At 52.4% G+C, this 26464-nt stretch overlaps 14 protein-coding genes across 14 annotated transcripts; 9 read left to right on the plus strand and 5 right to left on the minus strand.

Moving 5' to 3' along the window:
- The first annotated feature begins 324 nt into the window (after nt 1-324).
- On the plus strand, nt 325-1817 carry PV05_09111 (uncharacterized protein). Its single transcript, XM_013458681.1, has 4 exons — nt 325-567; nt 622-689; nt 737-1113; nt 1169-1817. Exons 1-4 carry the CDS (start codon nt 384-386, stop codon nt 1560-1562), a joined length of 1023 nt encoding a protein of 340 aa, XP_013314135.1. The 5' UTR covers nt 325-383; the 3' UTR covers nt 1563-1817.
- A 543-nt stretch (nt 1818-2360) lies between these two features.
- PV05_09112 (uncharacterized protein) lies at nt 2361-3722 on the plus strand. The gene is made up of 3 exons (XM_013458682.1): nt 2361-3067; nt 3147-3279; nt 3365-3722. The coding sequence occupies exons 1-3, from the start codon at nt 2494-2496 to the stop codon at nt 3627-3629; spliced, it is 972 nt and encodes a 323-aa protein (XP_013314136.1). The 5' UTR covers nt 2361-2493; the 3' UTR covers nt 3630-3722.
- A 337-nt stretch (nt 3723-4059) lies between these two features.
- PV05_09113 (uncharacterized protein) lies at nt 4060-7581 on the plus strand. Its single transcript, XM_013458683.1, has 2 exons — nt 4060-4271; nt 4323-7581. Exons 1-2 carry the CDS (start codon nt 4187-4189, stop codon nt 6371-6373), a joined length of 2136 nt encoding a protein of 711 aa, XP_013314137.1. The 5' UTR covers nt 4060-4186; the 3' UTR covers nt 6374-7581.
- On the minus strand, nt 6500-7510 carry PV05_09114 (uncharacterized protein; the record flags this gene model as incomplete). The annotated part of the gene is made up of 1 exon (XM_013458684.1): nt 6500-7510. The coding sequence occupies one exon, from the start codon at nt 7508-7510 to the stop codon at nt 6500-6502; it is 1011 nt and encodes a 336-aa protein (XP_013314138.1).
- Nucleotides 7582-7914: 333 nt separating the features above from the next.
- PV05_09115 (uncharacterized protein) lies at nt 7915-8562 on the plus strand (the record flags this gene model as incomplete). Its single annotated transcript, XM_013458685.1, has 2 exons — nt 7915-8291; nt 8401-8562. The coding sequence occupies exons 1-2, from the start codon at nt 8133-8135 to the stop codon at nt 8560-8562; spliced, it is 321 nt and encodes a 106-aa protein (XP_013314139.1). The 5' UTR covers nt 7915-8132.
- Nucleotides 8563-9149: 587 nt separating this feature from the next.
- On the minus strand, nt 9150-10440 carry PV05_09116 (uncharacterized protein; the record flags this gene model as incomplete). The annotated part of the gene is made up of 1 exon (XM_013458686.1): nt 9150-10440. Exon 1 carries the CDS (start codon nt 10260-10262, stop codon nt 9150-9152), a length of 1113 nt encoding a protein of 370 aa, XP_013314140.1. The 5' UTR covers nt 10263-10440.
- Nucleotides 10441-10932: 492 nt separating this feature from the next.
- Nucleotides 10933-12789, plus strand: PV05_09117 (uncharacterized protein; the record flags this gene model as incomplete). The annotated part of the gene is made up of 5 exons (XM_013458687.1): nt 10933-11077; nt 11128-11401; nt 11455-11989; nt 12048-12217; nt 12270-12789. 5 exons carry the CDS (start codon nt 10933-10935, stop codon nt 12619-12621), a joined length of 1476 nt encoding a protein of 491 aa, XP_013314141.1. The 3' UTR covers nt 12622-12789.
- A 367-nt stretch (nt 12790-13156) lies between these two features.
- On the plus strand, nt 13157-14474 carry PV05_09118 (uncharacterized protein; the record flags this gene model as incomplete). Its single annotated transcript, XM_013458688.1, has 1 exon — nt 13157-14474. One exon carries the CDS (start codon nt 13157-13159, stop codon nt 14459-14461), a length of 1305 nt encoding a protein of 434 aa, XP_013314142.1. The 3' UTR covers nt 14462-14474.
- Nucleotides 14475-14634: 160 nt separating this feature from the next.
- On the minus strand, nt 14635-15539 carry PV05_09119 (uncharacterized protein; the record flags this gene model as incomplete). Its single annotated transcript, XM_013458689.1, has 2 exons — nt 14635-14887; nt 14950-15539. The coding sequence occupies 2 exons, from the start codon at nt 15537-15539 to the stop codon at nt 14635-14637; spliced, it is 843 nt and encodes a 280-aa protein (XP_013314143.1).
- An 839-nt stretch (nt 15540-16378) lies between these two features.
- Nucleotides 16379-18284, plus strand: PV05_09120 (uncharacterized protein; the record flags this gene model as incomplete). The annotated part of the gene is made up of 2 exons (XM_013458690.1): nt 16379-17027; nt 17089-18284. 2 exons carry the CDS (start codon nt 16379-16381, stop codon nt 18282-18284), a joined length of 1845 nt encoding a protein of 614 aa, XP_013314144.1.
- A 1471-nt stretch (nt 18285-19755) lies between these two features.
- On the plus strand, nt 19756-20734 carry PV05_09121 (uncharacterized protein). The gene has a single exon (XM_013458691.1). It carries the CDS (start codon nt 19887-19889, stop codon nt 20604-20606), a length of 720 nt encoding a protein of 239 aa, XP_013314145.1. The 5' UTR covers nt 19756-19886; the 3' UTR covers nt 20607-20734.
- Nucleotides 20735-21015: 281 nt separating this feature from the next.
- On the plus strand, nt 21016-23085 carry PV05_09122 (uncharacterized protein; the record flags this gene model as incomplete). The annotated part of the gene is made up of 1 exon (XM_013458692.1): nt 21016-23085. The coding sequence occupies one exon, from the start codon at nt 21016-21018 to the stop codon at nt 23083-23085; it is 2070 nt and encodes a 689-aa protein (XP_013314146.1).
- Nucleotides 23086-23230: 145 nt separating this feature from the next.
- PV05_09123 (uncharacterized protein) lies at nt 23231-24420 on the minus strand (the record flags this gene model as incomplete). The annotated part of the gene is made up of 3 exons (XM_013458693.1): nt 23231-23734; nt 23840-24279; nt 24369-24420. 3 exons carry the CDS (start codon nt 24418-24420, stop codon nt 23231-23233), a joined length of 996 nt encoding a protein of 331 aa, XP_013314147.1.
- Nucleotides 24421-24843: 423 nt separating this feature from the next.
- Nucleotides 24844-26406, minus strand: PV05_09124 (uncharacterized protein; the record flags this gene model as incomplete). The annotated part of the gene is made up of 1 exon (XM_013458694.1): nt 24844-26406. The coding sequence occupies one exon, from the start codon at nt 26404-26406 to the stop codon at nt 24844-24846; it is 1563 nt and encodes a 520-aa protein (XP_013314148.1).
- Between the last annotated feature and the right edge of the window lie 58 nt (nt 26407-26464).

Below are 26464 nucleotides of genomic sequence, written 5' to 3' on the forward strand. Positions count from 1 at the left end.
TAGAGCAGTTTTCGCCGGCACCAAAGTGCTCGGCATGCTCCCGACAGCCCGTGATGGCACCCCCTTACCCCAGATTGCGTTGGGTCCTCGCTTCTGAACAACGTGTTGCCAGGCTTCGGGGGTTGATCAATTCTCCAGCTCACCCTGGCTCTTTCTGCTTTTAGCCTCTCAACGCCCGACGTGGTCGAGAAACGCCATCGAAATTCCACGGTATCTGTGCCCCTGGCACTATCGGGGCCAGCCAAGGGAAGCGGGAAACCCCATATGTTCCATGCTTGCTCCTGCTCTGGACTTGACATATTTGAAGTCTCCAGCAACTTACCTCCATGATATACTTTGGCCATTGATACTTTTGTGCGGCGCAACCGCTCCCTCCGGGCAATATGGGTTTGGAGCGTGGGATGCAGGCCGTCGTGACGACGGTTGTCTTCAATGTTCTGGCATTCGTTTTCATCCTCATCCGTTGCGTGTCTCGTTTCGTTGTCATCAAGCAAGCGGGCCCAGAAGATTACCTGATCATATTTGCTTTTATTCTGTCCATCGGTCTCACCGCGACCATAGCCCTGCGTGAGTACAATTCCCATAACCCTGGACACGCAGCAACTGACTGTTGTATCGCAGAAAAGGAGCATGGCTTGGGTCGACACGCAGATACTGTCAGTAAAGCAGACAATGAGACGTTGGCCCAGGTAATTTCTGATGCCGAATGGGAAGCGCATTGCTGACCACTTTCCAGCTGCTGTACGCCAGCGTCATCGTGTACAACATTGCACTCTTCCTCGTGAAGGTCTCGATCTTGTACCAGTATCTTCGCTTCTTCGTACAAAGGAATTATCGCCTCGCAGCTTGGTGGCTTATCGGCACCATCGGCATTGGAGGATCCGCATTCATCCTCACCTCGTGCTTCTCATGCTGGCCTATTCGATATTACTGGGACAAAAGTATCGAGGGCGGCCACTGCGTCGACTTGTTGGCTTTCTGGTTCAGCCTTTCGGCCTTTAATATCATCACCGACTTGGCCGTTTGGTTTCTGCCGATGCCGGTTTTGAAGAACCTTCAGCTTCCCCGGAAGCAGAAAATCAGCTTGATTGCGGTATTCGCTCTGGGCGGATTGTAAGACTCTCCTGGGGCCGGTTTTGTTGATTCGGCTGACATTGCGATACTGTAGTGGCTGCATTACTTCGATCCTGCGACTCCATGCCCTTTATATCACGAGCGTGTCGACCGATCTTACCTACGATAATGTCGACGCCGCGACCTGGTCGGCCGCCGAGCTGAACGTCGGTATCATGTGCGCATGTATACCTGCGATGCGCCCTGTGATCAGTCTTATCTTCCCACGTCTGCTGTCGAGTACACGGCGCGACCATACGTCGGACCCTTACCCGCGAGGCGCATCCTACTATCGTAACGACAGTGTCGTTGAGTTGTCGCATGTCAACAAAATGCCGCGCAGTGACACGACCAGTCAGGAAGAGAGGATCAGCTTTGATACCACGCAGGCGCCGAATACGATTCGGGTGAAGCAGGAATGGTCCATTACAGAGCGCGTGGGAGTTTGAGCGCATATATCCTGGAGTATAGTTGTACGATATTACAAAAGCAAGGGAGGTGGGTGCATGAGAGAGACAAGCAGAAAAGAATACACGAGCGATGAAATTCCTTAGGCGGAACATTGGGAGGCTGGTTGTTTTAGGGACGAAAATGAACGATACCTTTGGAAGTCCCCGGCCCAAGCAGTACTGGTGGTCAGGCTTCATGTTGTTGCAGCACAGCAGGTGCATAGCGTTAGTGATGGTGACGGCGGTGGAGGGTGGCATTTTGCGTGCGTCCGAGAATATAGGTCGCACTTGGTGTTTGAATTCTGTTCCCTAAAGACGCAGTGATGCGCTTGTTAGATGTAGATGTAGATGTAGATGTGTGCAAGCTGTCATCAGCAATGCCGCACACGGCGCTAGGTCAGAAAGCTATGGTGATTCTTATCCACTTGCGACGGCCTAGTACCACGACATTCTAGAAGCCAAGAAGCAAAGTCCAGGCCGAGTGACCGGATTGATAATCGTGGCCCTATGACTAAGTTAAGGCACGGTTTACTCCTATCTATGTGGATATCGTGCATGGGTCTTCAGACGAGGGGATGATGGGGGCTTCTTGCGCGGGCATTTTCTCCCATTCTTGGTCGCTTGATGCTGCCCACCCACCTGTGCAACCTCAACCCTATGCAACACCCGCCAGGATGGCAGCAAACATTGGTTGCCCACGCAGACAATCTGTTGTGGTTAACTTACAATCGCCAACTGTCGGTTGGTTGACTGATGCGCCAGTGGACCAATACAATGCTGCCACTGACCTGGCTTCAGCTCCTGTAGCCAATGTTGAGGTCCACCCAGTGAAGAGGTCCTTCGGCTTGTGGTGAAGCTTTTATGGGCACGCTTGTTCAGCGGATCGCATGCTGTCTTTTTGAGAAACGACTCTAGCGAGAACAGCACGAAGATGTCCTCAGGTCCGCTTGAAGTGGTCGAAGGTGGGAAGGCCTGGCTTCGGTGTGGAAATGGCATGAACTTGGGAGAGGCGCCCATCTACCGGCCAAGTGACTCGTCGCTTCACTGGGTGGACTGCCTGTGTGAGCCGCCGGAGCTGCAGATCGTCAAGGTCGACCCGGAGACCGGCGACGCAGAGGGCGAGGTCAGGGTGGTCAAGTTGGAAGACAGCGTGACGGTCGCGTTCTTCCGCAAGAACAAGCCCGGAAGCTACATCTGCGCGTACTTCCAGGGCGTGGCATTCATGAACGAAGCTACAGGCAAGCTCGAAGTGGTCAAGGAGATCATACCGACGAGTGATCGTGGCATAAGGCGGTTCAATGACGGAGGCGTCGATGCGAAGGGGCGGTTCTGGCTGGCGGAAATCGACAGGGTGGCTATGGCTTACGGGCCGAATCAGTGCCCTGCTAGCCATGGCGAACCGATAGGACGGTTGTGGCGGTACGATCCTGATGGCAGTCTCCATCTTATGGAGAAGGGCATCATTTGTGGGAATGGACTGGCCTGGAGTCCGGATAACAAGACGAGTGAGTGTTTTTGAGTGTGCGCGGTTTTGAGAATTGGGAGAGGGCTTCTTTTTGCTGATGACCGTTGCCGCACGCGCAGTGTATTTCAACGACTCGGTCGCCATGCTGGTATGGGCTTATGACTTCGACCTGGAGAGTGGGAGCATTTCGAACAAGCGATTGCTCATTGATCGGAGAAGCTCTTTTGGCGAGCCGGATGGAATGGTAGTTGAGTAAGTTGCATACCCTCCTCTCTCTGGGTTCCTGGGAAGATGTAGGAGCAAAGTCCCAGGGTTGGTAGCTGATATGCTTCGCTAGTACGGAGGGAAATCTCTGGATTGCAATGTTTGCTTCTTACCGAGTCATGGTGTTCAGTCCGTCGGGCAAGCACCTGAAGGATATTGTCTTCTCGGCGAACAACATGGCTTGTACGACTTGGGGTGGGAAGAACTCTGATATCCTTTATATCGCGACGGGAAGAGACAAAAGTCCAGACGCAAAGCCTGATGATGAGGGAGGGCATATGTTTAGATTCAAGCCAGAGGGAGTGAAGGGGATACAGAAGTATGAGTTTGATGGATGAGGTAAGCCATGAGGTATTGCTTCTTCCTACAGTAGCTGGTCGCCATGATCTTATGGCATGTGTTTCGGAGATTCTGCCACCTTAGCATCAGCTTTTCCATATAGAAATGAGAGGTAGGATCAAAGATGGAATATATCTATTCTTGGGCAACCGAAAACTTGGTATGGTGTTATACGGTACTAGTAGCTGACAAGGTTGTGAGAAGCCCGTTGATAGGTGCCTCGGCTTATGGGCCCCAACAAAGCCCATGATAGCCCTTGATTAGGGCTCACTAGGCCTAAGTTAAGTATTAATGAGCCCAAGGAATGACGTCCAGGCGGCACTCAGCTTCTAAAGTCCAGGTGCTTCTAGCGCCAAGATCCTCCAGAAGTGACTTGCTTGAATCTCTACGAGACCCGGAACTTCCTCATCCTCGAGACTTTGTCACGTTCTTGACCTTATTTCTTCTCGTTCCATGACACAGGACAATGACTCGGAGTACGCGAATGCATCAATGACTGTAGGACGCATGAACGCGCCCACAGAGGCTCCAGAATCTGTTATCGATCGAAAGTACAATGTCTGCCAGACATGTTTGCTCCATCCCGGCTTGTGGCAAGACCTTCAAACGTCCAGAGCACTTGAGCCGACATCGCCTGAATCGTAGGCTATTTCCCTCAATGTCAAGGCACTAGGTCACTGATGACGAGACAGATCGACCCAAGAAGATCTACACATGCGAGACATGCCACAAAGACTTCGTTAGACTCGATTTGCTGCAAAGGCACCAAAGACGCCATGAGCGCGGCATGTCTTATCGAAACTCTGGCGGTTATGTGCCTGATACCCCGACTTCACCTTCGGCAACCCATGTATCCGACGCTCCTGCTGCAGAAGTCGATATGAATTTGCCCGCTGAAGAGGTCGCACCGCAACAGCAGCATGCTGACGCTGTGTCTTCACCGCTTCCTGTCCCATTGAACACGGCTCTAACATTCGAGACCATTGACTACCCAGATTTTCTGCAGGGGCCGCAAATGGGCACTGGCCACCATGTCATATTCGATGCCTCAGATGGTGCGCATGGCCTTGCCGAAGACCTGGACTGGCTCTTTGGGAATGTCGCTCTCCCAGACGATTTTGCGCTGGATCCCTCATTAGACATCACCATTCCGAACGATGTCTCCTTCGCTTCCCCCAACAGTACACTATCTCATCAACCCAGCATAGATACACCATCATTGGCGTCCAGTCCGTGGTTTACCGCACGGACACGACTTCTAGATGCCCTTCGCACAATGCCGCAGGATCTGCTGGGAGACCCGTTCTTTGAACCTAGCAACCTCAAATCCTTTTTCGACATTTACTTCGCAAACTACAATGCTCACTTTCCAATCCTGCATCAGGCTTCTTTTAATTTGGATGACACCCCACCTCTACTCCTTGCCGCACTTCTCACCCTGGGTGCTACCCTGTCGCCTGAATCTGCCCACTATCGGACGGCGGAAAGGATTCACGAAAGCTTGAGATGGCTAATATTCAGCAGCGGGAGTTTTCAGCCGCCCGCACCTCTGTGGTGTCTGCAAGCATTGCTCCTTGTCCAGGCATACGAGAAGATGTTCTCAACTCGAAGGCATCATGAGATGGCACACATATTCCACGGCGCTGTTATCACCCTCATGCGAAGAGGAGGTTCATATTCGTCCGATTCCACTGACGATGCGACGAAAGCGTCCTCGGCAGAGAGAGCGTGGCACTCATGGGTCGAACAAGAATCTTTTAAGCGAGTTGCATATTTTGCATTTATTATGGACGCCCAACATTCCTCAATTTTCGGCCATACTCCTGCACTCTCTGTCAGCGACGTACGTCTTGCACTACCTTGTGCAGATGAAGTGTGGGACAGCTCGACTCCTTCGTCATGGAAAAAGAGGCTGTCTGAGTCTGCACAAGCGGTACAATTCTTGCCTACGTTGCGGTCTTTACTGTCACGTCGTCCGATACCCTCAAGCTGCAGCCCATTCGCACGGTTCGTCTTGTTACATGGCTTGTTCAATGTCACGAAACATATGCAGGCGCGGGACTTGATGGCCATGGATATTGAGACCGGAAGAGCCTCGGATCATGGCGCTGAGTCGACACCACCCTCGACCATAGGCGACGACAACTGGAAAGAGATCCTGGACCGGGCTATCGATACTTGGTCATTCTCTTTGATGTCTCAAAGACCGTCTTTGTGTCTCGAAGCTGGGAGACCGCTACACCGCATGGCTCACGTCACCATCTACGTCAACTTGATCGACTTTCATACCTTCGCTGGCGCGCCCTCACTTACTGGCAGCACAACGAGGCATGAATATGCCAAGGCGAAACGGAGAATCCAAGTCTGGTGTGAAAGACCATCAGCAAAACGCACACTATCACATTGCATTCTGCTCATTCAAGAGACCATGTTCACACGGAAGCGTTATCGAGCACCCGAAGATAACATCGCTTTGCGCCCTTGGTGCTTGTACCATGCTACCCTGATACTGTGGGCCTTTGGTATACTCACGGAGGGCAAATCTGCCGAGAAGATCAGCGCAGAGGACTATCTGGTTCATATGCTGAGCGGCCTGATGGATCATCACAGCGAATTGAAAGGGACAAACAGGACACTCGGACTGTTGACCGTGGTCAAGGAGTCGCTTTCGGATTGTCGGTGGGAGTTGTTACAAGAGGCGTGCACAACTCTTGGAAAGTTGATCGAGCTATCAGTTCCATGATGGAGATACGAGACCTTTGACACTGCTTACTTCAAATAAGGAAGGGCTCGGGTAGTGATGCTGTCGCATTTTGAACTACATCAGACTGGTATCATTGCTGGGATATTCACAGGAATCAGTTGCTATCTACGATATAGCCTTGGTCAGGCTGTCACATAAGATAGTGATAGCGGCCCTTCCTGCCTCGAGCACTGCATCCATGGCCAAGAATGGGTGAGGCATGCCCTCCATGACATGTACAGTCGCTTCCACACCAGCTTCTCTCAGCTTTCGGGCATAAGCTTCGCCTTCGAATTTCAACACATCGAGTTCTCCAACCACGACTACTGCTGCCGGAAGCTTGGAAAAGTTCTCTGCAGGGTACAATATCGGCGAAGCCTCTGGATTGCTCCAGTCCTTCTCGTTGGGCAGGTAATGCCTCCTGTACCAGAGCATCTTCTCCGCTGGAAGGGCCGCGGTGAATTCGTTGCTCTTGTATGTCGGATTGGACTCGACAGTCGCCGTGTTGTCGGTGACGGGAACAATCAAGAGTTGAAGAGTGAACTTGATGCTGGGATATGAAAGCGCTTTCTGAGTCATGATGGCCGCAAGATTGCCGCCCGCCGAGGAACCTCCAATGGCGACGTTGGACAGATCTAGCGAAAGGGTCGATTTGCCCTCTCCGAAGACCCACAGAACAGTTTCCCAAGAATCGTGGACAGCCGCCGGCCATGGGTGTTCGGGAGCGAGTCGATAATCAGTGGTGATGACCACGTATCTGGATCGAGCACACATGTTCGTGCAGACCGTGTTCTCGGTGGAGATGTTGCCTAACACCCAGCCACCACCATGGTAGTATATCATGACGGGCCAGCCATTCGCCGGTGGCTCGCCCTCGGGAGTGAAGCATCTGATCTGGACATCGGGTCCTTCGGTTTGCTGGCGCTTGAGTGCAATATCTTGGGTCCTGCCGACGGGGAGGGGATCTCCGCCACCGGGAATGATCTTGCCTCCCACTCGAGATGCCGAGACTGGCTGGTAGTGCACCTGTTGGGAGTTGATTATGTGTTCATTGTAAAACTTGACATACTCTGGATGGAGTTTGTCCTTGACAGAATCGTGGAGTGGGTACGGTGGTTGAGGGTGTGTTAACGACATTGTCACCAGTAGACTTGCTTGGGTCACGGGCGAGCTTGAGCTGAGCGTTATCGATTCTTTTATCTGCTGCCTTTTGATACTTTCGAATTTCAAGTTTTCCGAAAGCGATTTAAGTAAGCTCACGGTTTTTCGAGGATGCGATCTTCGTCCTCCTTTTCGAAGGCTTTTGATCAGCCTGAAACGGATCAAGTAGCGTCCAATTGATATCTCTGCATCTGCAAGGGCCCAATGCGGAGGCTTGAGGTTCATTGGGATTATCTGGGCCAAGTGTAGGGTGATGCTGCGTGGGAGATCTGAGACGGCTGTGGGCATGCACTCAGCGGAGACGGCGTATAGACGTGGGCTGTGGGGGTTTGACTTGCCCGCGTAATTGAATCCGACTGATGGTGCCATCACGGTTGCTGGTCTGTCGCAGCCAGCAACCAGGGGAAACTACAGTAATCTGATCTGCCGGGTCAAGGAGACAGTGTCAAAATAGATCTACCGTGTGTAATTCTGTCGGGTCGACGAAGCTAACATTCCCTCTATCTCTCTCACGACCATACAATACCCAGGTACGCGCGAGCTCAACAAAAGGGCACGAATAGTGTATATTTGGCCGACCGTCTGTCGAAGACACATCATGTCAAGAACGCCAGTCGTCACGGAGAACGCGCCCAAGGCTCTACCGGGCATCTACAGCCAGGCCATCGTGGCCAATGGCTTTGTGTATTGTTCGGGCTGCGTGCCCATGGACGCCAAGACGATGAAGTTGATCGATGGCGATATCCAGGCTCATACTGTGGGTAGCCCTTGCCCTTGCCCTTGCCCTTGCTGTCACTGTGGTTGGACAGCGGGCGCACGAATAGCGGGATGAACAATATACTAATGGGGTTTTTCGTTATTGACAGCACCAATGCATCAAGAACTTGGGCACCATTCTCGAAGCGGCAGGATCGAGTCTCGAGCACGTCGTCGAGGTCAATGTCTTTCTGGCGGATATGGAAGACTTTGCCAAGATGAATGAGGTGTATACGACGTACTGGGGTGATGTGAAGCCTGCGAGAACGTGAGTGTCTTTTTTTCTTTCCCTCTTTCTCGCTCTATTTTCCTTTTCTCAAACCTCTTTGTGGTTCTCGACGGAATGGAATGGGGGAATGGGGCGGGCAGACGTCGGCAAACAAATGCTAACGTCAATACTCGGTTGAAAGGTGTGTCGCTGTCAAGACGCTGCCGTTGAACACGGATGTGGAGATCAAGTGTGTGGCCGTGCTGAAATGAACATTTCGACGTTGCGATGCGAGGCGAGGCTGTGAGCTTGAGAGCTTGAGAGAGAGTTGCATGGTCATATGGGGTTTCGGAGGTGACCATGCCATTGGGTGCTACAATGGCGGTCTCGATGTCGGACTGGATGGTAGTACGATGAAAGGGATCATCGAATGCCGGAACGGAGGCGTTTTCATGGTATGGTCCAGGAGGCTGAAGCTGGTGTTAGACCAGCCTATTGATCTGTGTGCTTGGTGACCGAGTGGTTTTGGGCGGAAGTGTGACTCTCCGGGGTTGACTCCCAGCAGATAGTTGCGAGTGGCTTGAGTACGCAAGGATGAGAGGGTAAAGTATCAATGCCCGGGACGGCTGGCACCAGTCTATTGTCTACAGTTTATAAGACATCTATGAATCGACGCTCCTTGGCCGATTTGTAAATCGCATCCAAAACCTTCATCAGCTTCACCTGATTATCAGCATCGGCACATTCTGTCATCGCCCGGCTGTTGACCCTTTGCAAGAACAACTCGATCTGCCGCGTGTAGTATCCAACTTGATTAGACGCACCCTGTGGCTTCTCGGTGGACATCTTCGTCACGCCCCGTGCATACCCGGCTTTACTCGAGCGGAGCACCACCTCGCCCCTCGGAGCATTCAGCACGCCATGAAACGCCCCGTTCGTGCCATAGATGTCAATTCCCCAGTCCGCACACCAATCCGTCGGCTCCCAGGCCGTGAAGTCGGCGACGACATTGTGCGTCTCGTACTCGAGGATAACGCTGCCGATGTCTTCGTACGGCAGGTCTCCAACAGCAAATTCCGTCGTCGCCGGGTCCAGTTCTTCTTGGTGCATGTCATACCAGCAGCTAACTATCGGGTGTTTCTCGCCCTTGGGCAGTTTTCGTATACTCGCCGACACGCTTTGCGGCAGGCCGAAGACATCGACGATCACCTCGAGAGTGTGGCTCGCGTCCATGTACAAGAAGCCGCCCAAGGTGTTCTTCTGGCGCTGCCAGATTTCCATGGCGCCGCCGGACGGTGTGCCTCCGTGCCAGCGTGACGTCGTGATCTGGCCGAGGGCGTTGCGTCGGACCAGGTTGCGCACAAAGTCCATCGTCTCGGCGTAGTGCATTTCCCAGCCCCATTCAACGACAAGATCCGGCCATTGCTTCAGCTGCTCGACTAGTTTGAAGAGATGCTCCGGGTGCGTGGCGCCGGGCTTTTCGAGCAGTAAGCCCTTGGCGCCATTTGATGCTGCGAGGAGAGCGAGGCGTGGGTTGTCGTGGTCCAGGGGGTGGACGAATGCTATGTCGAAAACTGTGCTGACGAGCTCATGTTCAGATGGGAACCGGGGGATTCGAAGGCGCTTTTCGATCTTTGCGGCGAGAACTACATCTTGTTCCCAGAAACCGATGATCTCGATGTCTGTTCGTGCTTGGAGGATGCCGACGCGCACGTAGAAATGGGGATGGTGTGCACCCAGGAGGATGATACGTGTCGGAGTCATCGCTGTCCCGTTTCCTGTTGCATTCGGTATATGCCCATTTGACCCTTTCTTCTGTGTGCTTCGATACTCGAGAGTACAGGCTTGGCCATCTCGTTCCAACGTCGAGTATCATGCATCATGTGACCAGAGTGGCTGTCAGAGCCATGATTTGATGTTTAGTGAAGGAACGCTGGTAGTTACTGCAGCAAAGTTTGTCCGTGGAGTTGGGCGGGCATAAATTATGGCATCGACCCACGTTTCGTGGGCATGCGTGGGATATGCGGTCAGCGCTTCCTTTTTGCGTGGGCAGGTGAGTGGACACCAATGTGCCCGTGCTTTGGCGAAGTCAATAGTTACTGCATAGGGACGTATCCTTTCTGCACCTTCACGCATTTTACCTTGATCTTGATGCTAGCGTTGATAACCCTCCAGACTTGTCGTGTGACTGATCCGGGCCGCCATGCCCGGACCCAAGTAACAATTTCAGGGATGGACGACAAAGTATAGCCGTACGTGGGTCTTGGGACCTCTCAGGTGACGAGGAGACTTCATGAAGATATGTACCGTCTGAAAGCCGATCGTGTAGTGGTACTTCTCAGCTATCCGTCGTGCAAGCAAATTGCTGCGCGAACAAATGATGCAGGCGACCGCAGGCAAAGCACAACTTGACGTCCGAGGGGCAGGAACAATGATGGACGTCGAGACCGGCTCTACGCTCAGCGCGTCCCATGGTGTTGTCGCAAGAGGATACAAGATCGGGCCCGTCGTCTTGCCGGCGTACAGGTCGCCGCTTGCTCAGACCATCGTCATCGGCTTCGTGTGTTTTCTCGTTGTCGGTAAGTCAGAGCGGTGTATGTTATTGTTTCAGCGACTGACCAAGTCAAAGGCATGTTCAATGTCCTAGCATCCCTTGGTGGTGCAGGACAGTTGACCGCCGATCTTTCCAACAAATCCAACATCATTCTGTACTCGATCTTCGCCGGTTTAGCCCTGGTCTCTGGGTCCGTTTGCAACTACCTGGGTCCTAAGATCACTCTGGCGATTGGTGGTGTGGGATATGCCTTGTACGCAGCGTCCTTTTGGTGTTACAATCACACCTCAAACGATGGCTTTGTCCTGTTCGCAGGAGCAGCTTGCGGTTTCTCTGCAGCTTTCCTCTGGTAAGTGCAGTAGCCTTGGGCCCATGAGACTGTGCTGATTCTTCCTCGTCCAGGACCGCCGAAGGAACGATGTTGATGTCCTACCCGACCGAAGATCAGAAGGGCCGCTACATCAGTCTCTTCTGGACCATCTGGAGTATGGGCGCCGTTATCGGTAGCATCATTCCCACAGCGCAGAATTGGTCCAACACCTCAGCTGGCAGGGTCAACGATGGCACTTACATTGCCCTTTTTGTGCTGATGCTGGGGGGTTCCGTCCTCGCAATGTTCCTGGTCCATCCAAGCAAGATTGTCCGAGACGACGGGACGAAGGTGTATGTGGTTAAGCACGCATCACTATGGACCGAACTGAAGAACGTGGTCAAGTCGGTTAAGGTTGAGCCGTGGATCATCCTCTTCTTCCCGTACGCTTTTGCAGGACTCTGGTATGGCGTATATCAGAGTAACGACTACAACGCCTACTTCTTCGACGTGCGCACCAGATCGTTCAACTCCATCTGGTACAATGTCGCTCAGATGGTTTCGGCGGGTCTGCTGGGTCTCTTCCTTGATATCAAGTACTTCAACAGACGCAGTAGAGCCTTGTTGGTAAGAGGAGCATCCGTATGCTCGATCTGCAGGGATACAGCTAACGTTGATAATTTAGGGGTGGTTGCTCATGTTCGTCATCTTCAATGCTGTCCTCATTGGCGGTATCTTTCCTCTCCGAAAATCGAGCCGAGATCATCCTGTGACGAAGGTTCTCGACGTCAAAGACAGCGAGGCAGGAGGATATATTGCCCTGTACTTCTTCTATGGGTTTCTCGATGGCGCTTGGTGGGTTTCCATTATTCTGGGACTGGCGTCCACCTTTGACTAACCTGCTCAGGCAATGCTATGCTTACTGGATTATGGGCACACTGTCCAACGACCCTTTAGTGCTCAGCATGTACGGCGCCTTCTACAAGGTCTTCGGTGCGGCTGGAAGTGCCATTGTGGCAAGCCTTGACGAGGACAAGAAATCGTATGTCACCATGTTCGGATCATACTGGGGTCTGACGGCCGGGTCTCTTCTGGTCTTGTTGCCTTTGGTGCTCAAGCGTGTCACTAATACGAGTATCACCGTTGAAGCGGCGAGCTCCGTCAAGATGGTCGGTGCCGGAGGCATGCAGGGCGGAGTGGCTGTTGGCGTGGACATGGAGATCCAGGGTGAAGAGAAGGAGTTGCAGGCGGCCAAATGAAGAATGGACCAGGTATGACCGGCATCACATCATCATGACGACCGGGATGGTAGCTCGGGGGTGGCTCACCAGGTTCAGTGTGGCTATGGGAATTACTGGAGCACCGTCAGATCTAGGCATCGCCAGCCACCTAAACCCTGGTGAGCCCCTGCTTTAGGCATGAGATGTGGGGACATCATGGACTATAGCCAGCGCGCTGCGCTCTCCTTACGATCCATCACGACCCTTGGACAGAGAACAAATCTTTCTTCTCATGTCTTTTGCAATAGTTTGTGCAGCTGGTATCGACGTTCTGAGATCGCTACATGTGTCAAGCTCCCAAAGCCCCACCTTGGGGCTGACAACGTCGAGGCTCAGCTTGCATGCATGATTAGCACCGATGCTGCTCCTCCAACTGCCTCGATCTTTCTTCACCACCTCTCTGTTATGGCGTGCGGATATATGAAAACGCCAGGTTCTTCTCAGATTAGGTACCGCACCCTCTAAATGACAGTGGCAACAACTACCCATACAGCAAAAATCATTCTCCGCAACTATGGATTACCAAGTCGCCTTCTATCAGGACTCGTGGCCAATCGAAGGTAAAGCTAGCACAGCAGACATTGTAGAGCAGGTCATCAACACTCGCGATGCTGCTATGTCACAATTGCGTCTCCCGAGTAGCCAAGAGGGCAAAATCGATCTCGTCTCATGCGGTATCTGGCTAAAAGTCCGCACTGATCGCCCGCGAGAGGAAGGTCAGCTTACCACTGCCTTCGTATCTGTCAAAGACAAAGGGCTTCATCGACCAGTACCATTCTCGTTCACCCGTGAACCGTTGGCGGAGACCCAAATCAGGCTCATCGAACTTTTCCCAGGTGCACGTGGTGAAGGCTTGCGGGCAATACTACACTCTGTCGATCTCGTTAGCTCGCCTGCCTTCGACGCACTTTCTTATGTATGGGGCAATCGAGAAGTCCAAGACACGATAATCCTTGGGGACGATTCTTTCAAGAGAGAGCGTATCAGCGCAAGTGTGCACGCTGCGCTCACCGAGTTGCGCCGACCAGACACATCACGCTTCATCTGGGTCGATGCCCTCTGCATAGACCAACATAATATCCTAGAGCGAAACCATCAAGTGCGCATAATGGGCACCATTTTCGCAAGCGCTGCACAAGTTATCATCTGGCTGGGCGAGGCTACTGAGCACTCCAAATCCGGCATACAGACGCTTCAATTCATCGCGGAGGGGAAGGCGTTCGAAGAAAACCCACCGTGGAAAGACAACCCTCCAGAAGTTATCCAAAAAGGCCTCACCGACATACTCAGCCGTAACTGGTTCAGGCGCATCTGGACTGTGCAGGAAGCTGCGCTCTCAAGCCGTAAGACGGTCATGATTTGTAGCGATGGCTCGTTCTGTGAGTGGTCTGCCGCACCACATTGTGTGTCTTTGTTCATCCGGGGCCTTAAGTTCGCTGCGGTAACCGCAGACTGGACCGAGAATGGCCTCGCTGGTTCCGACGATCTTGGATTGACCGGCGTTGATCTTACGGGTATCATCGATCTCCTTGGGCAACAATTGCAGCAGTCCGTCAGGAGCAAAGGTCTTAACAGGGCAGGCCTAGAACCGGATTTATTGGACATTGCCTACGAGGTCAAGGGGAAGCAGTGTGTAGATCCTAGGGATAGGCTGTACGGCATACTGGGACTTGCTGTAATCAGGGGGTCGGACGAGTATCACCAGCTGCAACCAGACTATAGCAAGACACTGCAACAGGTTCAGGACGACTTTAGACAGATCCTGCTGGAGGCAGCGAAAAGGGAGCCGGAAGCTTGGGTATTGGCTCAACAGGCTTAGCCCTGGGGTTGTCACAAGATGAATCGGCAGATTGGGCTGGTTGGGCGCATCACTGGCTGATATTACTGACCGAATGCATTTCACCAGCAGTGCAGCTTGTAGCCTATTCGGTCCGTAAGTGAACCTACAGATCAGTCTCTTCGTTTACAATCTGCAATACATGCAACTGTTTCTTAGGACACAACTTCTGCCGGCAAGTTATCTGGCCATCTCGGCTGGTCCTTGCCATTCCCTCGAGTCCCAACATTGTACCTCAGCTCTACCTCGTCCTTGTCGAACTGGTTGACGGGCCTGACGGTGCGAATCACCGCGTCGATTGCATCACTAGGCCTGACCTCAAAGAATTTCGGATCAAAGATGTGAGGGGAGTTCTGCTGAAGCATCTCCATATACGCCGGCACCGTTTGAGGCATATTATGGTAACACCTGAATCACAAGCCACGGTCAGAAACTGCCAAAGACACAGCTAGCGAAGCATTTCCACACACCTGAACACCTTCCTCTCATTCCGCGACCACAGATCGTCCCAGACCTGAGAGGGATATTCGCCCACACTTTCCACCAGCCATTGATTGTAATAGTTCAGCGCCAAATCAACCTTGTAACTTCCACCCTTCTCGGCTCTGCGTAGTAATGCAGTCAATATCGCAACGGTGCCGGCAATGCCAGTCATATAATCGCTGTTCGGAAACACCGGTGTGACCGGTTCCCCGTTCTCCAAGCCCATAGCCCTACCAAATGCCCACGAAACGCCCGTACACGCATCAGAGATCTGCTGCCACCCGCTCCGATAACTCCACGGCCCATTCCAGCCATAGCAATTCTCTCTCGCCGAGATGATCCCTCTCTCCCTGCCAGAATTTGCGATCAAGTCAATGATCCCCTGCTGTCCGAATCCATACTTATCCAGGACGCCGGGCCGGTACCCTTGGACAACGACATCCGCATCCAAAATCAGTTCCCGCAAGCTCCCCCTCCCTTCCTCCGTCTTCAAATCCAGGCTCGCATTCCACTTGCCCCAACTCAGGTCGACGTGCAGACTCGAATAGTCAACAATATTCGGACTTGTCACACGCATGACAGAGGCACCCAGCTCTGCCAACCCGCGCGTGACGGCCGGTGCGGCGATAACCCTCGTCAAATCCACGACCTTCCGTCCTGCAAGCGGGCGCTCCGCTGAGCTCTCTCCTGGCCACCACGACGGCGGATGCGCAGTGGCCGGCACATCGTGGATTTCAAATAATCCCACATGGGCATTGGCTTTGCCATGCTCAGACTCGCGGAACGAGTGAATCGACTCCGCAATAACACCAGCTTGGTGGTAAACATCGGACGCCAAGCGCTGATCAGCCAAACGGATACACCGATGATCCCATTGCACCGGTCTCGGTGGGCAAGGAGGAATTCTTGAATATTCTGAAGTCGAAGACCGTGGACTGTCAAGACAAGCCGCAGGAGGACCGTACAGTCCGATCACATTCCTAGAGTTGCCTGAAGTATAACAAGTTCACGGGGACACCTTTCAATCTGAAACAGATTCAATATCGCACCTGTCTCGCTGTGAAAAATGAAGTTGAATACCTAAGGTAGGTAATATATGACCCGGCTCAACTTGGCTCAGCCTGACCTCGAATTGACTGCGGTAACTACCTCACCTACCTCCAGGTACCACCTCATGGTCCCATCAGCCCATCAGTCCCTTCCTGCTTAAATTCCAGATAACTTATTGATACCCGATCACCGCGCCTGGTCGCGCAGCGCTGCCATCCCCTGCTGGCGCCAAGTGTCTTGCCAGCAAGGGTTGAGGCATGATTGCTTGCAGAGGACCATGATCAGGCTGCAGTTGTTGTGATCACGAGGAAGGACTTGCTGCATGAAGACCCAAATCATGCATGCCACGTCATCTTGCGGCTCACAATGGGAGCAGTTGCCTTTACCCCTCCTCTTCGCTCAGCTGAAAAGAGCCTGGCTGAAGCCAAATTCACAGTCGTTGGATTCATGCTTCCCTTCCAGTGTGTCATTGGCGCGCCTTTGGCGCGACGAGTCGGTCTATGTTTCGAGCGTTTCCAGATGCCATCTTCCGCTCGTATTGAGTTTCTTCAACGCGGAACAGCGAAAAGAGAATACATATATCAGGACACTGCTTCTTCGACGAAAGGATCCCAGAGTATCCGGTACAGCATAGAGCAGATGTGCCTGGGTCGTGTTTCTCCAGGGGCAACCTGGGAACTTCCCACGTACTATGTAACGCTCGACGACGCTCCCTCTTTGCGGAGATTCGTTATGCAAGAATTCGAACAAATCGAGTCTGTTCGCGACATTGTGACACTCACTGGTGATCTGCCCAACGTTTGGGCTGCCACTTGTCAAGAATACACGTCATGGAGGTGGCCACTGATATCAGAGTGCGTGTTGGAGCTTATTGATACCATCATCAAAGGCCCGCACTCCGCTTTGAAGGAGTTTGATAGGGCCCTGCGAACAAATCCCGACCACACCTTGCTTACCCCCGGAGCCTCGCGCGTGGAATTCTATGTTTTTGGTGGGAGGAGAATACGCATTAATGGTGATCCACTGATTCTTGCTGACGTTCTGGAAGCTCTCTCGTGGTTTACTGCTGCTTTAAGGACCTCCAGATCAACGAGTACCCGGTCCATCCGTGGTGGAGATCTTGAAGGATGACGACGAGTTCGTCGTGAGGCTGGCCAAGTCTTCCACAAATCCGCGTGAGATCCGACAAGAACTATTGTCGCGATTCAACCCATCAGCGCGGCATGAGGCAGATTTGACACCACAACGGAACGCGGGCTGTTGTTGGTACCCCCTTTTTCCAAGGGCTAGGGTCGCCGCCGGTTTCCCTATCCCTGGAAGGCCTCGGAAAAGGAAGGACTTGACGATCGCCGTAGGGCTCGATCTGCAGGGATTGGAAGTGTCATTTGCAGTTTTATCTCACATCTGCGGCCTCGAGTACTCAGCATTCCATGGCGACAACTTCGTGCTGAGAGGCGAGCTCACCGCACTTTATCCAATCTATGCCCAAGGCGGAAGCGTGCAATGGCACTTGAAATTTCTTGCCAAAACACGACCTGACAATCCTGATAACGTTGCGGATGACATGAAAAATGACATGAATGATGGTATATCTGAGTTTGACGTCGAGCCGGAAGATCAAGGGATGCCAGTTAGCATCGTTGCCGTGGAGGATCTTCCAAAAGCTTCCCGCCACTTTGTCGGTCTTTGGCCTGAAGCGCAGATTACCCTTGGTACCAGGAAGCACAAGTACTCGAAGATCCAGTGGTCCAGCAACGATGAGAAAACTGAAATCTCGCGGAAAGACGGTACATCTTTCTCGATTGGTCTAGGTCTCAAGGGCTTTGGAACGCTTACAGCTTCACGTTCTTTCAAAATTGGCCGCACAAGGGTAAGCCCTGCGCAGAAACCCAAGTCTTTTATCGAAAGACTGGTGTCGAGCTCTGAAGAACCTGTTATTCTTTACAGCTCCAACGAGAAGAAGGCATGGATGGTACCAATGGTTACTGTTCTACTCCATCTAGCTCACGCTAGAGCGGCTTATTTGTCGGCCAAAGCCCGCAAGTATGGTGTTGGCCTGAAATATAGGATTCCTTTTTGTCAGTCTGAGCCATCCGGTGCAACGTCTGCTCTGAAAACAATTCTCCAGCAGAAGGATGCACCTGTCATCGAGGAGAGGAGCAAACATTGCAGGAATATATTGAGCATCTCTGGCTGGCGTTTTCTTTCAGAGATGAGGATCGCTCCAGGAATACCGGTCTCTTTCCACAAATTCGAGGGCGCGATTTCATGAGCATCGCCACACAAGAGGAACCGTTCATTCTAAAGGAACACCAAGTAGGACTCATCCCGGCGGGCTGGGTCCGATTTCTAGATGGGTTTGTTCCGATCGTGTTCTACGAAGGGTTCTCGGCAGAAGTGATAGAGCCATCTGAAGCATTGGCAGCACGTATTCAGGCCGAGAACTGTTACTGGCCTGCCATCCCACCTCAACTCAACTTATTGACGACAACAATGCCATGCGTCCAACACTTAAACAAGCGCTGGAACCCGGATCGTGTGAAAGACGAGACGGTATACCTCAGTCAGGCTACGTGCTGGGACTGTCCGTATCTGCTGTTCTCCCCGTGTTGTCACATTCAAGACGATCACTGTCAATGCGTCCAGTATGCCGCACCACTTCGGCATAGATCCTCAATAATACCAAACAGCGAATCGCTTCGGGGAAACCCTTTCGGGGCGTCGGTGTTCATCCACAAAGAAAGAGTAAGCAAAGAGATTCATTCCACTTCTATGGTTTCGGATTCATCTCAAAGCCAACCGACGCAAGACAGGGAGATGTCTCAATGATGTCCGATCTCATGGGCAAATTGTGTAATTTGGCGCCAGGATGCCATGCAATGACAAACAAGCAGCAATGACAGTTTACGTAGTAGAAGGGCCTCCTCTTCAGTGAGAGGCCAAATGTTGCTTGACGAGTCAGGCGGCAGCTGGTTTTCCACCCCCAGTCAAGCGAGTTCCATTACCTGATTTACCCGTGAGATTATAGTACTAGTACTAGTAATACAATCACTGGAGAACACGGTCATGCCCGTCGTCAGCATCGTCAAAGCCATTCATCCGTGTAGAATGCTCTCACAAGTCAATGATAATCTCATGCACGGCCAAATGTTGGCCGCAGAAGCCCTCTGGTGAGCACGAGGCTGGTGGAATTGAACGATTGCTCCGGGCAAAAGGGGATGTCCTCGAGTTCTAGTTAGGCAGACATGGAGTAATGTCTCCGTGAGAGCTAGCGTGTCTCGATTCTCGTTGAGTAGGCAACGAACGGAGCCAACACACCGGTCTGTTCAGTCCGGACTCGTTGACGACTGGATAGTTCAGCAAAAATCCGGACTTACCATAACCTCACCATCAGCTTTTACAAATCAAAAAAGGCCCTTGTTTGAATAGATCGATGTGAACACGGTGTGACAATTTACCCGATCACCTGGAGATCACTACTGTAAGTCGCCGACGTGGTGAACACGCTTTGAAGACTGTACTTAAAGTCCCACACTTCCCGATTTGGCCTCATTGCCTAAAAGGGCAACGTCGCCTTATCAAGGATAGCCTCGTGAATATATTCGATCCACCGGTCCACACACTGAGCAAGTTCATCATTTTCACAGCCATAAGCTGACAAATACCATTAAAGAAGGGTACTCGTAGTATATACCTAAAGGTACTTAAATAATCTTTCGTTGGCAAAATCAGACTGTATCGCCTCTCACTCAAGCAAGACCTACCCAACCTTCTACGCAAAACTGACGCTGACACCCCCAACCTTCCAAAGCACTCAGTACTCAGCACTCAGCACTCAGCACTCTTACACTGCCACATTCCAACTTCGAACAAGATGGCTCCCTTCCACTTCGGCGCACTGGTCTACAACTACCAAGCCATTGACGTGATTGGACCTTTCGACCTCCTCAACTCGAGCGGCAAGGCCCTCTTGAGTGCGCTGAGACTCTACACGCCGGCTATCGATGAGAAGCTACTCTCGCACGCGCCGGAATTTATATTCCACCATATCGGCGAAACTCTCGAGCCCGTCCACCTCCTGTCCAGCTCCATCACCATCGTGCCCACCACAACGCTGGAGGACTGTCCAGAGCTGGACGCCCTCTTGATCGGTGGGCCCGACATAGCCCACTTCGAGCTCTCGCCCAAATATGCCGACTTCATCCGCCGACACGTCGCGGCCGGGAAATTGATCTTCTCAACTTGCACGGGGTCCGGCGTGCTGGCATCGACCGGTGTCTTGGACGGCAAGGCCGCCACGATCAACAATTTCGAATACGCTTACACCGTGAGAGCATATCCCAAGGTCAACTGGACCAAAGACAAAAAGTGGGTTGTCGACGGGAACATCTGGACGGGGAGCGGTGCAGTGGCAGGTATGGACATGTTTGCGCACTGGATCAAGGAGAATTACGGGCTGGACGTGCTTACGCTGGGTGCAGCAGGGCTGGATCATGAGCCCAGGGACATAGATGGTGCGTTTGATACGGTGTTGAAGCAGAGGTATGATGCTAGCGGGAAGAGGTTGCCAGCGCATGTTTTCCGCAGTCACTAGTGACAACCTCAACGCCCAACCGGATATACAGTATGTATACTAGTATCTGGGCAGCGACAGAGACGACACATGGCCTGGAATCAATTTGAACGAGAGACCGAAGTCAATAAACACAAGTTGCCCTAACCCTTGGACTGCCCCGCTTAGGCTCAGTTGCAATACCATGTGACTGATCATTAAATCTTTCAGCTCCTCGTATTCGCAGTGAGGTTGGCCAAACAGGCGTGATGGCTGCCTTGAGTGAATACGAGGTCGACCTTCTCCGCCCCTCGACTATAAAAACCGAAAAAGGAGCTCGAGCTCGATTTCAGCCGGGCTGCTAGATTTTCTCCTCAAGTTCTTCATCTCCTCCGACCATTGACCTGGAGCAGAAACAGTCGTGGTCCTCGTCTCATTGTCGACCTACGTCATGTTCGGCTTCCCAATGACTGGTGCCGCCGGTGGTCTCTTTGGCTTTGGTCAGGTCCTTGCGCAGCAGGTTGAAGACGCGACTACCGTGTTTCAGGACGCGTTCGATGCCTTTGAATCTACCCCAGACGAGTTGCGACCGACACCGCCAGGCCTGAAGAAGTCGTCCATTGAATTTCCAGCGGCTCCTACACGCTATGAGTGGAGTACATTGTCGCCTGAAGGCCGAAAGATGATCCGGCTCGTAACGATTGAGAGCATGAACAGCATCCCCTCGGATTGCAAGCTAAGGGAATGCGAGCTTCTAGAGACGAGTTCTGCTGTTCCACTTGTCAGATGCAAGATCCACGAGAAAGACCTTGCCACATTGCCAAAAGATAGCTACGAGGCAGTCTCCTATTCGTGGCTTGATATGGAGGCAGAGGTTCCACTGTTGGTCAACGAAAGGGAGGAATTGCGCGTCAACCCGAGCCTGATTGCATGCCTTCAGCACCTTTTGCGGAAGCAAGACAAGCTCATTCTCTGGTGGGACAATATCTGCGTCAAACAGACGGACGCGAGAGAGATCGCGTGCCAGGTTGCACTTATGAAGGAAATCTTCCAAGGAGCAAAGAGGACGTACCTGTGGCTTGGAGAGGGTGACACGGACTCGGACCTCGCGTTGAAAACACTGGATGAAATATGTCCGCTCAACGGGGAGGGCCACACTTCAGCGGACCTCCGCGCGGACAAGGCGAGAAGCCTGGTCAGCGAAGGGTTTCGCGATCGAAAGTCAGCGGCCAGCTTACAGCGAACTGCAATTGCAAAGTTGCTGAACCGCAAATACTTCGAAAGAGCCTGGATCTACCAGGAGGCTGCTGCGTCCAAGGAGATCGTTGTCCTCATCGGCAAACAGGAACTCAATTTCGATAGACTCTGCGATGCTGTCGAAGCTTATTGCGCGGCTGAGGGGGACAAGATGCGCAGGTCCGACATATCCTTGGGAAACCCTTTGCAGATTGTCGCCCATGGATGCAACACTCTGCAAGCCATTCGACAAGGACGGGCCGAACTCCAAGGCAACAAACCACTTGGCACCAACTATCTCCAGACCGTGCTCTGTCGAGTAGCCGGAAGCGTCAAAGCGAGGCGCGACCATGACCTGGTTTATGCGTTCCTCGGATTCCAAGGCGGTGCGGCTCCCATCAAGATCGACTACGAGATATCAGTTGGGAGCGCATACAACATCGCCGCTCGGTCGCTGATGGAACAAAACAAAACTCTTGATCTCTTCGCCATTTGTGGCGGACAAGAGAAGTTGGACGATCTTGCCTCGTGGGCGCCAAATTGGACCATTCGACTTCCACAAGGCCAGCCGATTCACCAAGGCGGTATTGAGCCCCTTTTCAACGCAAGCAAGGATATGCGGTTCCGACCCACTTCGAAGGAGAACGACCCTTGCCAGCTTGTCACTTACGGTAAAGTCATCGACACTGTTGCTGCGGTCAGCGGGATCGAGTTCAAGTATGCCGAGCGAAACACGCTCGGGATCGAGAACTTCATCCGCCTTCAGGCCCATCTGGAATTCGTCAAGAAAAACTCAAAATCTGCTGTACCTTGCAATCGCGAACGAGTCCTTAAGGTCCTACTAGCAGAGGGGGCATTCGAATACTCGCGCCACATCTTCGACAAGGAACCAGTGACTCCGAAGAAACCCGTCTTCGATCTGGCTTCCTTGCTTGACGCATACGACAAGGATAATATGATTAGACAAAGCAAGGGCTTCGGATTACGCGCGGAAAAGGAGGCATACGCCAAGCTCCGCAAGCAGTCGCTGATCTGTGTGCGCAAGATGATGTTTGTGGGCACAACAGGTGCTCTGGGGTTGGCGCCAGCGGCGGTCAAGCCCGGGGATGAAGTTGCCATCTTGAACGGGAGCCGAGTACCCGTGGTACTGAGGAAATTCTCTGGGGCAGACGGACATGGAACCACATATCAATTGATCGGCCAGGCGTATTTCGAAGACGCGATGAATGGAGAAAAAGTGACTTGGAGCATAGACAATGAAGCCGGTGAGATAGTATTAGTCTGACTTCTTCCTGAGTAGAATATGAATATACAAATCTCAGCTTTGATCGTACAGGCACACATTTGCAGGCACGCTGCTATTGCACTGTACCATCAGAGTTGAAGCTTGAATGTTTGGTGTTGCAGAAGTTCTGAAACAACTGTTGAACTTAGACAGTGCTCGTCCTGACGTGGTCGTGTGCTGCTCCGGGATTGTCTTTCTCCGGCCCGGGCAGTGACAAGATATTGCTGTCTGCATCCTCAGCCGTCACCGCCGTCGACGGTCTATCGGCCACATTTCTCCCTCTGCCGTCAATTGCGGGTGTCAGTTGCTCCCGGTCACCCGCACTGGTATTAGGTGTCCTCTTCAGTTCTGCCCACACAAGGACCACGCCCACATAGATGATCCATATGAGCGTCGCGACAGCGCCATAAAGGATCTTTGGTCCTTTCGGCCATTGAAACACGGGGAGTGTCGATGCGAATTGGAATCCCAGGCCGCCGTTGATGATGCCGAGTGTTATCAAGAGCCGACCAGACCACAGATGTACTTGCCCAAGGATGCCAATGCGTGGATAGCGAACGCGGTAGAAGTGGTTCACAAGACTGCTGAGTGGCTGCAGGCTGATAAAACACAGCAGCACAAGGCCGATCATCGGATGATAGTCGTCGAGCTGCAGCAGTGTGATTCAGTCAGTCTATCGCATTCACGAAAGCGCAAACGAGTTGGCCTTGCAAGGCCTCGGCACGAGGAGATTAGATTTGCGTGGTAGACGTACAGCATGGACTTTCTTTGCCATCCATATGCCTAGGCCGGCAGCCGTCACAAAGACGACATATCCAAAGGTCTGCACAGCAGCATGAATCCATATGGCATTCGGATGTCTGGAAACACGCATGATGATTCCACCCACAGGGAAGAATATCAAGAATGCGCTCGCTGCTAGCACGGCGTGGACGATTCTGACCGTCTTATAGTTTGACGGTCTGGTGCCCCAAGCTGCAGGCCATTCGGGAACTCCAGCCCAACTGGAGTCTGAAGGCCAACTGGTGTAAGAAGAGCCTGACTGCGTAGGCCAATTGGTGTAATAGTTCGAGCCATCCGCCCGCCTCAGCAAAACGGATGGACCATGCACCACGTTCCAATCTGGCGAGCTGATAGACTTGGTAGAAGACTCCACATTATAGGTGTTCGTAGGACTTGCGAAGCTGCCAGTGACTGTGAGGTTATGTTAGCATACAGCTGCAATTTCTGCATTGAAAAGTAGTGGTGACGGGCTAATTCCAAAGGCTGTTGCGCCGACGTACCATAGAAAGTGCTCAGCAGGCCCCAGAGGATAATTGTTCTTCCTTGAGTCATGATTGTGAGTCGGTTCGTGTTCTCCTCGAAAGTTCCACAAGGTGCGATCCAGTGCAGTTTGCGAGGTCTGTAAGAATGAATGATGGCTTCCGAAACCGACCCAGGAAGCTTGTATGACATATTAAAACCTTCCATTCGACCATCACTTTGTAGACGTGGCCCAAAAAGGCAATGGACTGGAATGTGCAACTTTGCCCAAGCAACAACCTCCATTCATGCGCATGTCGAGTCGTGGAACTGCCAAGAGAACCAGGACCGTCAAAAGAGGGCTTGATTCTAAGTAGCATTCAAGCAGTTGGCGAGGCAATTGCTCGCTCAAGAGAGTTTTCATTCCAAGGTCATCATTCATCCATTCGTAAGCTTTCGTTACAGCAGAAACACCCATTCCGCACCTCTTGGTCCAGAATCTGAGATTAATTGGAATCAAAGCGTTGTCTGGCAATGGCTGTCCGCCCAATCGGTCCAGTGAAGGACCTTCTTCTCTCGTCTTGCCTCCTCTGCGGCAAACACGACAGCATGACTCCGGATGATTTCTTCCAAGTCACAGCCAACGAGCTCTCGCTGCGCCTGTGCAACGTTCATTGAGCCCTCTTCAACATTCTGAACCGCTTGAACGAAGGCTCCTGCAAGACCCCAGTCACCTCCACCGTGGCTCTTCTCTACCTCTGGTGCTTGCTTGGGGATATCATGCACGATTGTCCCATTATCGCTGAACGTATGCACCGTGATCTTGTGCGAGTCGTAATGGATTTCTCCAAGCGTGCCATATATCCAGCCTCGCCTTTCGCATTGTGCTTGAGTGGGGTAGGTCATATGAAAGAGTGCTCTCTTAGGGCCGCGGCCAAGTTCATGTCCACGAAGGCAATCCTCTTCCCATTCCATCGTGACAGTCTGATCATCCACGACATCGTTGTCTGCCTCATAGACACATCGGCCGTACCAGCTCCTGCTGGCAACCACGTCGTCAGGCGTTGTATTCTTGTCGTAGTCATCGCCAAGTCGTTCCATTAGCTTCTCTTCACCTGCATCCCAGCCTTGGGCCGTGACAATGTCTTCCATCTCAGGGACAACAATCTTCAGTGGCCAGCCGGTATCCTTCTCTTTCCGCAGCCACCTATCGCGGTAGATCTTCTTTGCGGAATATATACAGTTGGGTTCAGCGGGACAGGAGAGGCAATTTGTCGAGCCGCCTGCATCCCTTGGCTTTCTTGCTCGTCGGAAATGGGTGATGGCGCCAGTACTTGAGATCGTGGAAGGCAAATGGGGTTCATCTCCGGTCAATGGACTTGGAGAGCATAGGAGCCACATCAAAAAGTCGATATCATGGCATGATTTGGTGAGCAAGGAGCCAACCCCTTCTGGTGTCGGCCTTCGCCAGTTCCCACGCACATAAGAGTGAGAGAAATGCCACCAGCCGATGGGCTCGGTATGCTCGATGGAGACAATCTCGCCAATGACTTGATCTGAAGTTAAGAGCTTGCGAAGCAGTATATTATGCGGCGAGTAGCGTAGGACATGACCAATAGAGACCACCTTTGGAGGGTACTGCGACAAAGCCGAGGAAATGGAGAGACAGTCAGACAATGACAGTGCTAGTGGTTTCTCACACAAGATATGCAAAGTGAAAGGAGCAATTGCTCGAATGATGGGAGCGTGTGTCTCGTCCAAGGTGCATATGAAAACACCGGTGATGGGAAAGTAGCCAGGCTCAGCACCTCCAGGCTTGTCTGCGTTCTGCCTGCGCCGTGTCTCCCATGCCACCCATTCTTCCCAACCAGCAAAACACTGATGCTCAGCAGCCCTGCCTTCTTGTCCCCAGATATATCTCTTCCCGAACTCTTGTCTCTTGAAAGGGTCGATTTCAGCTACAGCGGCAATGCACCCTGAGGTTGAGGCTTCGACTGCGCGGGCATATGCATGGCCTCGAGAACCAGCACCTATAACGAGGAACTGCGGCGGGCCGGCTGGAGGAGCGATGGAACCCATGATTCTGAAATCAAGATGTTCGTCTGGGAGAAAAAGAGCAGACCATAGGGGCGAGGAG

The sequence above is a fragment of the Exophiala xenobiotica genome, assembly GCF_000835505.1.
Source record: "Exophiala xenobiotica strain CBS 118157 unplaced genomic scaffold supercont1.5, whole genome shotgun sequence".
NCBI classification, from domain to species: domain Eukaryota; kingdom Fungi; phylum Ascomycota; class Eurotiomycetes; order Chaetothyriales; family Herpotrichiellaceae; genus Exophiala; species Exophiala xenobiotica.

Coding starts and splice junctions, on each gene's coding strand:
- PV05_09111 (XM_013458681.1), top strand. CDS start 384: ATGGGTTTGGAGCGTGGGATGCAGGCCGTCGTGACGACGGTTGTCTTC. Junction 568..621: donor CACCGCGACCATAGCCCTGC/GTGAGTACAATT, acceptor GTTGTATCGCAG/AAAAGGAGCATGGCTTGGGT. Junction 690..736: donor ACAATGAGACGTTGGCCCAG/GTAATTTCTGAT, acceptor ACCACTTTCCAG/CTGCTGTACGCCAGCGTCAT.
- PV05_09112 (XM_013458682.1), top strand. CDS start 2,494: ATGTCCTCAGGTCCGCTTGAAGTGGTCGAAGGTGGGAAGGCCTGGCTT. Junction 3,068..3,146: donor GAGTCCGGATAACAAGACGA/GTGAGTGTTTTT, acceptor CCGCACGCGCAG/TGTATTTCAACGACTCGGTC. Junction 3,280..3,364: donor CCGGATGGAATGGTAGTTGA/GTAAGTTGCATA, acceptor ATGCTTCGCTAG/TACGGAGGGAAATCTCTGGA.
- PV05_09121 (XM_013458691.1), top strand. CDS start 19,887: ATGGCTCCCTTCCACTTCGGCGCACTGGTCTACAACTACCAAGCCATT.
- PV05_09113 (XM_013458683.1), top strand. CDS start 4,187: ATGTCTGCCAGACATGTTTGCTCCATCCCGGCTTGTGGCAAGACCTTC. Junction 4,272..4,322: donor GAGCCGACATCGCCTGAATC/GTAGGCTATTTC, acceptor ATGACGAGACAG/ATCGACCCAAGAAGATCTAC.